General features: G+C 36.5%; 1 protein-coding gene across 3 annotated transcripts in view; it reads right to left on the bottom strand.

The window, feature by feature from the left end:
• The window catches only part of OSBPL11 (oxysterol binding protein like 11), an 82,347-nt gene that overhangs the window by 39,705 nt on the left and 29,459 nt on the right, over positions 1 to 13,183 (bottom strand). For 2 of the 3 annotated variants that reach the window (XM_019723661.2, XM_074330551.1), the window contains exons 3-5: positions 7,940 to 8,115; positions 6,588 to 6,667; positions 4,845 to 5,021 (exon numbers count right to left, since the gene is read on the bottom strand). In XM_019723661.2, coding sequence (XP_019579220.2) covers positions 4,845 to 5,021; positions 6,588 to 6,667; positions 7,940 to 8,115 — 433 coding nt within the window. The remainder of the gene's footprint in view (positions 1 to 4,844; positions 5,022 to 6,587; positions 6,668 to 7,939; positions 8,116 to 13,183) is intronic. The other variant, XM_019723662.2, reaches the window with a different exon arrangement.

Below are 13,183 nucleotides of genomic sequence, written 5' to 3'. Positions count from 1 at the left end.
TTTCTTAAAATGTGTATACATTTAATATATTTGACCTACATAGCTTTAACACTAAAAATCAATGACTATAGAAAACAGTGCCTGCCTGTTCCTTCTACATTCTGATAAAAATTTACCTCAAGGAGTTTCAAAGCAGTTTAATTATTTCCAGACCTTGTCCCCAGACTCCCTGATACTAGGGAGCATGATGACCCAACCTTATACATTCCTTCCATTTGATGTAAAACTGTTAATCATTGAACTGAACATGCCCTAATTGAAACTTCTACCGTACCAGATGTACTTTTCATGTACTTTTCACTTACTCCTCTGCCTATATAAGCAACCCCCCCACACACACACACTTTTCCGGTTAGAGCCCTGTTCCAAGGTTTCTTGAAGGTCTCTCAGGATACAGTCCTCAGATAGGCCCAAATAAAATTCTTTTCTAACATTTACAGAGATTCAGGTTCTTGTCATTGACAGAGCCCTGTCCACTTTTCCTAACAGAGCTAATGGAATAACAATGATTGATGAGAAACTTAATTTTTTAAAATGAAAACTGAATTTACTGTGCTTAATTACTTTCAGTTGTGAGCAAAAGGTTCTCAGATTGCCCATCCTTTAGGCACTATTTTAATTCACACAGAAACTCTATATAGTGGAGAGATTCTTTTAGCTTTCAGAGCTCTGTTCCAGATGATTTTTAATTCAGTTCATTAGACAGCTAGTGAAAGCGATGCAAACTGATCCTACCAAGCAAATCAAGTGTGTCATACATGACCTAGTTCTTGAAAACATGTTGTATTATTGGATCAAACATTCACCCTTACCAGAAAAAAAAGTTTTTAAATGAAAAGTGCGAGTATGAAAATATCTATATACACACATCTATACATGCATAGATATGCGTGCTCTGTATGTGTACAGATGTTTTTGTATCTAAATTCTGGGACTAATTTCCAATAATCCAACCTTATGAATAAGTAAAACCACTTTGGAAAAGAGTTTGGCAATTTCTACTGAACTCAAGTTTATAGAGCTAAATAAATATAACCCATGATTGAGCAATTACATTCTTAGATCTATAACCAACACATATGTATATACACGTTCATCAACTCAAATGCCCATCAACATTAGAATGGATAAAGTTAAGGTATATTAATATGATAAATACTGTATAACAATGAAAATAAAGTGCTACACTCAATGTCATAAGTAAATCTCAAACATATAATGTTGACTGAAAAGATGCCATACTCAAAGGAGTACATACTATCTGATTCCAGTTTTAGAAATTTCAAAAATTGTCAAAATAAATCTATGGTGTTAGAAGTCAGGATATCGAGGAAAAGCATGGTGATGGAGAGGCATTAGTCTTCTAAAGTGCCAGTAATATTTAATATCCAGGATGTGATCACATGAGGAAATTACATCAAGATGTACACTTATAATCTGTATACTTTTCTATATTATAAGCCAATAAAAGTTTATAAAGGAAAAAAAATCACAAGTAGGATAGTCACTACATAAATAATGAGCTATCACAATATAACACTTAAGAAAAAAAATGTGTTTCTTTGTGCAAACGGCCCCAAAAAGCCACCTGGTGGTGCAGATGCCAGAAGTGAAGAGGCCTAAGAAAGTGATATTCTTGGCTAGAAAAAATTAACTTTCAAATATAATTATACCACAAATGTTAAAATTTAATAATGGTTCTTTCCAAAGCAAACAAATGAGCTGATCATATATTTACAAAGAAAAAGAAAACGGATTATGATTCGTGAAGCTATTTCAGTGACTGTTCCTGACACTATAAACCCTATTCCTCAGGAAAGAGAACGCTTCAAGAAAGCTGAAAACTTGCTTATTCTGTGTTTTGCAGCTAGTTACGGTGAATATGGTGATTGTAGTACATCACTTAGGTGGCATCTAGTTTGTCTGAAAACCAGATTAGAATCATGATGTTATCACTTCTATTTTACTTGTTTGTCTCCCTTATAAGACTGGCCATTTCAGCTATTCCTAGGGCCTAGAATAGCTCCAGATGAAGCATACATCGAATAATGGAGTGATTTGATATACAGTACTAATAATAAACAATAAATTCTCAAGCAGGTCATTTTAATTAGGTAAAGCTTTAGTAATCAATTCATGTTCAAGCACACTATGACTATTCTCAATAGTTGCTTTTGCCAACTGTTACTTAACCTAGTGCTGGACTGACCCATGAACTGATTAAAATGTTTCTTTCAAATTCACTCTGAATGATATCTTTGCCTTACAACGTCCTAGAGCTGGACCACTCTAGAACAGCAATTCTCAAAGTGTGCTCTGTAGACCTTTGAGAGACTCTTTTCAGAGGGTCTGTGAAGTCAAAACTATTTTCACAATAATTCTAGGAAATTATTTGCCTTTTTAATTGTGATGGCGTTTGCTCCAATGGTGCAAAAGCAGTGGTGGGTAAAACCGTTGGCATCTGAGTGAGCACCAAGGCAGTGGCACTGACTGTACTAGCAGTCTCTGGATTCTTCCCGGTCACACAATTACAGGGGGAAACAGGCCAGGTTTACTTAGGAATGCCTTGGAAAAGCAGTACAAATTATTAGTTTTACCATATCTTGACACTTGAGTACATATTTTTAAGTCTATATGAGAAATGGGAAGTACAATTCTTTCGCATACCAAAAACAACAAAAAAAACCCCTTCTGTTGCACAGCAAAATACAGTACTTACCTAGAGGAAAAAAGCACTGTGCAACTGAGTTGCAAACTGAACTAGCTGTTTTTTTCACAAATCATTATTTTGACATGAAAGGATGTGTGATGTAATAAGTAATATATATTTGGTCTCTGCTACCCATCCCTTCCTCGCACACAGCTCCTAAACCTTTGTGATTTCCTAAGTGATTAGAGCACAGGGGCATCTTTTGTTATATTTGGGTTTGTTCCTGAAATATATTCAGAACATAAAGGTGAAATGGGTGTTTTCTGTTATTCATTACAAACCCTTTAGCCACACTAGAGTTTATGGTAGTGAGGTGATTTTTTTGGTGAGTCCCCAAAAAGGAACCAACCTCGTGATTAGAGGGTGAGAACTTTCAGCTCCCCGTCTCCAACCTCTAAGGAGAGGAGAGGCGCTGGAGGTTGAATCAATCACCAGTGATCGCCACTGATTTAATCAGTCGTGGCTACATAATGAAGCCTCCATAAAAACACAAAAAGAAGAGGTTTGGAGAGCTTCTTGTTGGTGAACACACGGAGGTACCAGGAGGGTGGTAGGACCAGAGAAGGCATGGAAGCTCTGTGCCCCTTACCCATATCTTGCTCTACACATCTCTTCCATCTGGCTGTTCCTGAATTGTATTTTTTTATAACACACTGGTAATATAGTTAGTAAACTGTTTTCCTGAGTTCTGTGAGCTGCTCTAGCAAATGATCGTGCCTGAGGAAAGAGTAATAGAAACCTCAGATTTATAGCTGGTTGGTCAGAGGCACAGGTGACAAACTGGGCTGTGACAGGTGTCTGAAGTGGGTATACTACCTCAGGTAGACAGTGTTAGAACTGAATTAAATTATAGAACAACCAGCTGGTGTCCACAGAGAAACAGAGAATTGCATGGTGTGGGGGAGGGAACCTCTACACGTTTAGTGACCAGAGTACAGAAGTGTAGAATGTTGTAGTAGAGGAGATACAAGGCTGTTTTTCCTTTACAGAACGACAGTTAAAAACTACAGATATTCCGACTTAGGGGTTTGTGGTAGACGTTTTCTCAAAATTAAACAAAATGAGCCTGTCACTTCAAGAAAAACTGACAGTATATTTGTTGCCAATTATAAACTCTGCGCTTTAAAATGAAAATTAGAATTTTGTAAAACCTATATCTGTCGCCATAAGTTTGACGGCTTCCCAACACTGAAAGCCTTTTCTAATAAGATTGAGAGGGATGTTGATAAATGTGAATATCTGATGTTGTATAATCCTAAAATAGATCAACATTTGCAAGACCTGCATAACTCTATAAACTAATATTTTCCAAATGACTAATGCATGGTGTTACAAAATCATGCATTGGTTAGGATCTATTCAAAGTGCAAGACAGACCAATGAGTTGCCATGTAACAGAATATGAGAAGTTTATTGATATGTGTTAGATTCCACGCTGCATGTAACATTTAAGAAACTACCACTGTCAAGTTTTCATGCAGTACCAAAGAAGAATAGCCACAATTATCTTAAAAGGCTCTTAAAATATTCCTCTAATTTCCAATCACATCTGCGTAAGGCCACGAATAAATATCTACAAGCTCTATCAAATTTAACTCAGCAAACAATACAGGGAATATTCAGAACCTAACAACTGCATCTTTTGTTAACTATAATTATTTGGTACTCAATTTGAAAGGGGACGAGGGAAATGGTGAGAAAAGGCAACATGAAGAATTTAACTATTCTATTTTTGTGTATATTTGAAATTTTCTATTCATATCTATCTCTACCTCTATATAAGTTCTTTTTTTTAAAGATGAGTCACTTGTTTGGCCATAAGGTCTGCCCACTAGGCTTACTAACCCTCTTGATCATAAATTTTACATCAAAAAGTCTGTATTTTTACTTGAGAAATAAGATACAGACTTGAAAAATGAGAATGTACCCAGTACATAGTTGACAGACTTAAGGAAACTTAGGACACCATATAAAATCAGGGAATTTTTATGACCAAAAAATTATCTCAGCATACTAGATAGGAAACATTGAGGGCCCCAGAAGACATAAAAAGAATTTAAAAAAATTTTTTGTGGCAAAATCAAGCAGGTACGATTATTTTGTGCATTTTAACTTGACTTCAATTCATACTTACTTCTCTGACTTCCACAAGATGATCTGGAGGTAAATGAGCTCTTTTGCTCACTGATTGTAGTTTGGAATGTCCAACATTAAAAAAAGAAATGGCATTTTGACTTGATCTCCTCTGGGATATAGGAGAATTACCACTAGATGCAAGTGAGAAGCTCCGTGATTTCAGAGGAGGATTATTCTGTTAGACAAAGAAAATCATTCCTTTTCAAAAAAATTTAGGCTCTCTAACCCTCAACCTATCATACATTTGAGGCTTACCCATGGATAGTCTTAAAAATTAAATTAACCTCAGAATTGACTACAAGAACGTTTCTGAAAATGATAAAATTTAAGACACACAAAGTTTAAGCATTTCACACATCCCACAGTAAACCGGTAATATTTAGAAACTTAATTCCAGGTGTGCTGTCACAAATATTTTTTTCACTTTTTATAAATATTAGAATGATAAGAAATTTATAATTTCAGATTTTTAAACACCATGATTAAAGCAAAAAATATACTCAGCAATATTCAATTATGATAAATTTTCTAAATGTAACATGCAAGTATCTTTGGAACAAATGAGTGCTTTCTGATCATTTCCAATTATTATAATCTTGCAGGATGAGTAAAGCTTTTGTGTAGAATTTCCTTAAGACTGTGCAGTAGGCCTAAATCACAATCAACTTTTTAAAACATTTATGGGAAAAAAACCACTAGGAATAAAAATGTTTTTCGAAGTCTAGCTATCACCCCTGGTAGATATGGAATCCTTTAACTATGCTGCCCAGATAATAGTTTTTAGATATCTCTAATCTCACATTTCAAGAACTGAGACCCTCCTTTTCACAAAAAATCAAACTCTGAAGAAAATATACAAATGATCAATAAGCATATGAAAAGACGCTCAACATTATTAGTCATTAGGGAAATAAAATCAAAAGCACAATGACATTCCATTTCACACCCATTAGGATGGCTCTAACAAATTAAGGGGGGGGAAAAAAGGTTAATAACAAGCATTGGTGAGGATGTGGAAAAACTGAAACCCTCATACATTGCTGGTGGGAATGTGAAATGGTTTGTCCATTTTAGAAAATAGTTTGGCAAGTCCTCAAAAAATTCAACAGAGAACTACCATATGACTCACTTCTAAATTCCACTCCTAAATATATAACCAAGAGAACTGAAATCATGTATTCACATAGAAACAATGTTCACTGTAGTATTATTCCTAATAGCCACAAAATGGAAGCCCAAATGTCCATCAACTGATGAATGGATAAACAAAATGCAGTACACTCATACAATGGACTATTGTTCACCCATAAAAAGGAATACAATGTGATACATGCAATGACATGGATGCAACTTGAAAACATTATGCTAAGTGAAATGCCACAAATAGACAAATCCATAGAAATAGAAAATAACTTAGTGTTTGACAGGGGCTTGGAAAGGGGAGAAAAGGGAGTGACTGGTAGTGATTATGGGTTTTTTGTTCTGGAATTAGATAGTTGTAATGGTTGCACAATCCTGTACTTATGCTAAAACACCATGGAATGATACACTCAAAAGGGTAGATTTTCTGGAATTAGTTGTAATAGTTGCACAATCCTGTACTCATGCTAAAAAACCACGGAATGATACACTCAAAAGGGTAAATTTTATGGTATGTGAATAGTATCCCAATTTTAAAATGTAAGAGAAATATTAATTCTTTCCCATTTTTGTGCATTAATGTAATACATGAATCACATACCTTTCCAATAGCTTCAGTGTGATGCTGTGTACATATCTGAAGTCGGCTAACCCAATGCTGTCGCTCTTTAGCATCAGTGGCTGATAAAAAGAATCTAAAAGTTATTTCCTTATATTGATTTCTGGAATACAACTGTCTACAGCATGAAAATAGATCATTGAAAACCAGGGGTTGGTCCTACTCTCCCTGGAGCAAATGTTCTTACTGTATGGAGGCAGGAAAGAGGCCCAAGCATCAACCCTGTTAAGTAACAGAGTATCTGGATGTGGATATTTCCTCAGGAGAATAAATTACATGCAGTTAGATGGGGCTATGAGACTTGACATGTCTTAAATTTCTCACAAAAATATGCTCTTATTTAAAGAAATAACCTTTATTAAGCATTTAATGTGTACTCAATACTTTCAGATCTCAAGTAGCATACGCAGCTAGGATTACCCTTACACTTTACGTGTATTAATCAGATGAAAAACAAAAACTTCTACACAAATTAAATTTATCTAAACAAAGTTATATTTTATTTTAATTAATCCCAACTATCTACATTAGTTCCTAAAAACCATAAAGAGGGAATACAAACCAAATCAAGAAAAGGAATAAACTACAAATCCACGGCAGACATAAAAAATATCATTTAAAGAAGCCTGTGTTTTCAGAGTTCTCAGTAATTAGGGTTTTACCTCTACAAATGTTTAGAGGGGTCAAGCTTAAAGACTTGTTCATTGTCTCACTCAAAAAAAGTTATTTATTAAAACAGATTTCATAGATTCATACATACAGAGGGTGCCAAAAAAAGTATGCACATTTAAGAAAGGAAAAAACAATTGAAATTGTTAATAGTCAATATATACCGGTAACAAAAGATGAATACAAGTCACGTTTGACTTCTGCAATTACAAGAGGTGCTCAAAGTGGTTACTATCGGCGTCTAGACATTTCTAATTATAGCGAGGTACTGAGCAACGTTGACCAAAGTGTCCACTTGTATACATTTTTTTGGCACCCCTCATATATATAGTCAGGGGACGTAAAGTACAGCATAGGGAATATAGTCAATGGTATTGTAATAGCTATATACAATGTCAGAGGGGTAGTAGATGGCGGGGGGTGGGGGGTGGGAGAGGCGGTTTCAATTTGAGGGTGTAAATGTCTATTACATAGCTTTGTACACCTGAAACAAACAAAAAACGTATTTCATAAATTCTTAAAGCAATTCCAAGGTTCTGAATATTGTATCTACATCATCAATGACAATAGTTTCCATTTCCAAAACCCAAATGAAAGCAGGGAAGTACACCAACTTCTCAAGGGAAAAAGAAAGTCACATGCTAGTTCTCATATCTCAGTCATACCTCTGAGTTTATACTGTTCCCCACTTGCAGCATTTACAGTGAAGGTGTGCGAGTCCTCGTCACTGGGTGATATTACAGCTCCTGCAAGCTGCAAAGTCCCTCTGGGTTTTTGATTTCTAGATTGTTCATTCACAAAGTATTCCAATAAACCAGCTTCATTGTTTAAAACAAAAAACCTGTAATGATGAAAAAAAAAAAAAAAAAAAGGTCATTATTTTTAAAACATTTCCCCTAGTCAAACTAAAGCAAACCAAATTTCAATCACTTATACATTCTGGAGTTTTTGCCATTAAAAAAAATAAAATTTAAAAGTATTTTAAGAAGTACTTGGAAGCACTAGGTTGAATTTCCTAGCAGTAAAGATTATTGAAAAATTGAACGAGTTTAATAAATGTCCAGCTGAAGAAATGGCATTTAAGAGGGAAGATGCAGCCACATAACACAAAAAGGAAACAAAAATTAGTGTCCTTTCACAGGAAGACTTCTCTCCAGAATTCATTAACAGGGAAGGTAAACTGCCCAAGGAAAAGTGATAGTGAGAATTTTTGTTTAAAATTCACTATAAACAAATCAAAACATGAGCTCTGAGGTTAACTAAACGCCAGTTAAGAAATGAATCTAATATTAGATTAATCAGTGAAATATACCATGAAAATAATGTCAGGGTAGAAAGATTTTGTGAATGTGTCATTAAGTAGGTCACATCTAAAGATTAGTTATCCTGTTTAAAAATGAAAAAGCTGGAATTGGAGATGCAGAAACTTGAAACTAAATGATGAAATACTGATACACTTTGGAAAAGAATTTGATGTTCTGATTTGGCTCTAGATGAACTACTTTAGGAAATATATTAATTTAAATTCCAATTTAAGTAGTGTTATCGATCTTCTCTTTAAAAAATGAAAGATTCGATTTCAAAAATTTATGTTTGGGTTTGGAACAGTTTAGCATACGACATATTAGTGTGTTCTGTAACACCAGACAATTTGATCCAGTTTAAGGTCCTATTAGATATTATCTTAAGCAATATGGCAACCATATCAAACTGGGAGAGAATGGAATCAGCCTTTTATTTAGGGAAAGGAAAAAAAGAAAACAACAACCAATGAGAACCAAGCAAAAGGTGTTGAAAGTGGTTGCCTAAGAAGGGAGATGGAAAAGAAAAATGCAAAGGACTATTGTTTTTCTTGTCATCTTTTAGCATGCTTCTGATTTTAAAAATTATGTTCCCATATTTTGATAAAAATGTAAACTAATTTTAATATTTTTAAGAGTTTTAAAACTTCCACATCATTAATTACTACAGGAGTTAAACGCTTTTTCATGTGTTTTACTGACCATCTGTAGTTCTTAGAGGTTGGAAGTCCATTAAGTTTTGCCCAGTTTTAATAGGGTTATCTTTATTTTCCCAAAGATCTGAAGGGATTACTTGAATTAACACATGATGGTCACTGACAACATCTTAAATTTCTAAAACATATGACCTGTCCTTAGTAAAATACACATATGAATCTGCTATGGTCTGAGTGTGTCCCCTCAAATTCGTATGATGAAATCCTAATCCCTAAGGTAATGGTATTAAGAGACCGGTCCTCTTGGGAGGGATTAGGTCATGAGGGTGGAACCCTCCTGAATGAGATCAGCCTTTATCAAAGAGACTCAAGAATGCTCCCTTGCTGTACTGCCACGTGAGAATGCGAGAAGTCTGCCATAGGAAGAGGGCCCTCACCTCACCACGCTGGCACCCTGATCTTGGACTTCCAACCTCCAGAACTGTGAGGAATACATTTGTTCTTTATAAACCACCCAATCTGTATTTTGCTATAGCAGCCCAAATGGACAAAGACAAGAAAGCAATCTCTTCAGCATACTAAAAACCATTGAGTTGTGCACTTAAAGTGGGCAAACTGAATCCTAGGGCGTGTGCATTCTTTCTTAACGAAGCCAAGAAACATGAAAGGAAAAAAGGAAAGAAGTCACTTCCCCCTGCTCTAAGCAGTAAGTACAATTTATTTCAAACAGACAAAGGAAAATGACTAGTTTCTTCTCTTAAAAGTAGTCAATTCAAAGAAAATTTAGAATACAGTATGTTTGGAAATCTCAAGTTTCCTGTGAACACATATTTCTTACCCCAAAAGGATTACCACAGATTTACAACATGGGAGGCACTCACCTAGATATACAGAAAGTATTGCTGAGGAGGGGCTGGTAAAATGATAGAAATGAGCCAATAACCGTACAGCATGGTGACTACAGTTAATACTGAACTGCATATTTGAAAGTTGCTAAGACAATAGATCTTAGAAGTTCTCATCACAAGAAAAAAAAAATTTGTAACTATACATGGTGACAGATGTTAACTAGACTTATTGTGGTGATCAAATCCCAATACAAGAATATCTCCGAGATACTGCAGGTTTGGCTCCAGACGACCACAATACAGCAAACAGTGCAATAAAGCGAGTCATATGAATAGTTTCCGTTTCCCAGTGCATATAAGTTATGTTTACTCTATATTGTAGTCTATTAAGTGTGCAATAGCATCATGTCTAAAAAAGCAATGTACATACCCTCAATTAAAAAAAACCTTCAAATACGTCGTGATGGGAGGAGAACTGACTCTGGGCGGTGAACACACAATGTGATATATAGATGATGTATTACAGAATTGTACACCTGAAACCTATGCAACTTTACTAACCAATATGGTCACCCTAATAAACTTTAATTTTTGAAAAAATTTTTTATTGCTAACCACCATCTCAGCCTTCAGAAAGTCATACTCCTTTTGCTGGTGGAGGGTCTTGCCTCAGTGTTGATGGCTGCTGGGTGAGCAGGATGGTGGTCGCTGGAGTGGCAATTCCACTCCGGCTGGCTCTGGCAATTCCTTAAAATAAGACGATGAAGTCCACTGCATGGATTGACTCTTCCTTTCGTGAACAATTTCTCTGCAGGATGCAATGCTATTTGATAGCATTTTGCCCACAGTAGAACTTCTTTCAAAATTGGAGTTAGTCCTCTCAAAACTTGCCGCTGCTTTATCAACTAAGTTTATGTAATATTCTAAATCCTCTGTTGTCATTTCAACAATGTTCATAGCATCTTCACCAGGGGTATATTCCAAATCAAGAAACCGCTTTCATTGCTCATCCATAAGAAGCAATTCCTCACCTGCTGAAGTTTTATCATGAGATTGCAGCAAGTCAGTCACATCTTCAGGTTCCATTTCTAGGTCTAGTTCTCTTGCTATTCCCATCACATCTGCAGTTATCTCCTCCACTGAAGTCTTGAACTGCTCAGTCATCCATGAGGGTTGGAATCAACTTCTTTCAAATTCCTATTTAATGTTGATATTTTTACCTCTTTCCACAAATTACGAATATTCTAAATGGCATCTAGAACGATGAATCCTTTCCAGAAACTGACTCTGCCCAGATCTATCAAAGGGATCAGTATCCGTGGCAGCTATTACCTTACAAAATGTTTTTCTGAAATAATACTGTGTTTCCCTGAAAATAAGACCTAGCCAGACAACCAGCTCTAATGCATCTTTTGTAGCAAAAATTAATATAGTATCTCATAAGACCCGGTATTATATTGTATTGTATTATATTACATTACATTATACCTGGTCTTATAGTAAAATAAGACCGGGTCTTATGTTAATTTTTATTAATTTTTGCTCCAAAAGACGCATTAGAGCTGATTGTCTGGCTAGGTCTTATTTTTGAGGAAACATGGCAAGACTTAAAAGTTGAAATCACTCCTTGATCCATGGGCTGCAGAATGGATGTTGTATTAGTAGGCATGAAAGCAACATTAATTTTTTCTAAAAAAGATTTTATTGGGGAAGAGGAACAGGACTTTATTGGGGAACAGTATGTACTTCCAGGACTTTTTTCCCAAGTCAAGTTGTTGTCCTTTCAATCTTAGCTGTGGAGGGTGCCGTTCAGCTTCAAGTTGTTGTCCTTTCAGTCTTAGTTGCAGGGGGGCGCAGCCCACCATCCCTTGCGGGAGTCGAACCGGCAATCTTGTGGTTGAGAGGATGCGCTCCAACCAACTGAGCCATCCGGGAGCTCAGCGGCAGCTCAGCTCAAGGTGCCATGTTCAATCTTTTAGTTGCAGGGGGCGCTGCCCACCATCCCTTGCAGAACTTGAGAAATTGAACCAGCAACCTTGTGGTTGAGAGCCCAATGGCCCATGTGGGAATCGAACCGGCAGCCTTCGGAGTTAGGAGCACAGAGCTCCAACCTCCTGAGCCACCGGGCCAGCCCCAGCAACATGAATCTTATTGTATATCCCCATCAGAATTCTTGAGTGACCAGGTACTTTGTCAATGAGCAGTAATATTTTGAAAGGCATCTTTTTTTCTTAGCAGTAAGTCTCAACAGTGGGTTTAAAGTATTCAGTAAATCATGTTGTCAACAGATGTGCTGTCATCCAGGCTTTGTTGTTCCAGTTACAGAGCACAAGCAGAGTGGATTTAGCAAAATTCTTAAGGGCCCTAGGATTTGTGGACTGGTAAATGAGGCACTGGCTTCCACTTAAAGTCACCAGCTGCATTAGCCCCTAATAAGAGAATCAGCCTGTCCTTGGAAGCTTTGAAGCCAGGCACTGACTTCTCTCTTGCTGGAAAGTCCTTGATGGCACCTTCTTCCAATATAAGGCTGCTGTGTCTACATTGAAAATCTGTTGTTTAGTGTAGCCCTGTAGGGTAGATGTTGAGGAAAAGTTGCCTTCATTGATTGATGTGAGCTTTTGTCTATTGGCTTTTATCTGTTTCTGCATGTGAGGTGATTTCTGTGCTGTAATCAAGGGTTGGGTAAACTCCCCCTTTGGTCTCATTCTACCAAGCAGAGGAGATATGAGATGTTGCTTTCTGGGTCTCGTTCTCCCGAGCAGGGAGGCACGAGCAGGGAGGTTGTTTTTCTGTTTGGTCTCATTCACTTGAGTAGGGGAGATATGAGATGATGTTTGCTGTTCTGTCTGTGCTGTGACGTGATAGTTAGCTTAGGGTTAAAGAAATTCTTGATCAGGGATTGAGAGAATTCCCTCTTTGTTCTGTCTGTTTTGCCCACATCAGCAGATGAAGTGAAGAAGTAGCTAAGTTACACCAAGACGACATGACAGGCACGTTGCCAGGCTTTGGAAGACCTTGGGCTGATGGTCCCAAGCAAGAACAGTAGATATTGCTTGTCCGTATAACTAGCCCTTTGGCCAGATAAGTAATATATTTTCTTTTTT

This window comes from Rhinolophus sinicus, linkage group LG01, assembly GCF_036562045.2.
Source record: "Rhinolophus sinicus isolate RSC01 linkage group LG01, ASM3656204v1, whole genome shotgun sequence".
Taxonomy (NCBI): Eukaryota; Metazoa; Chordata; class Mammalia; order Chiroptera; family Rhinolophidae; genus Rhinolophus; species Rhinolophus sinicus.
This window is presented reverse-complemented; position numbering and strand designations above follow the sequence as displayed.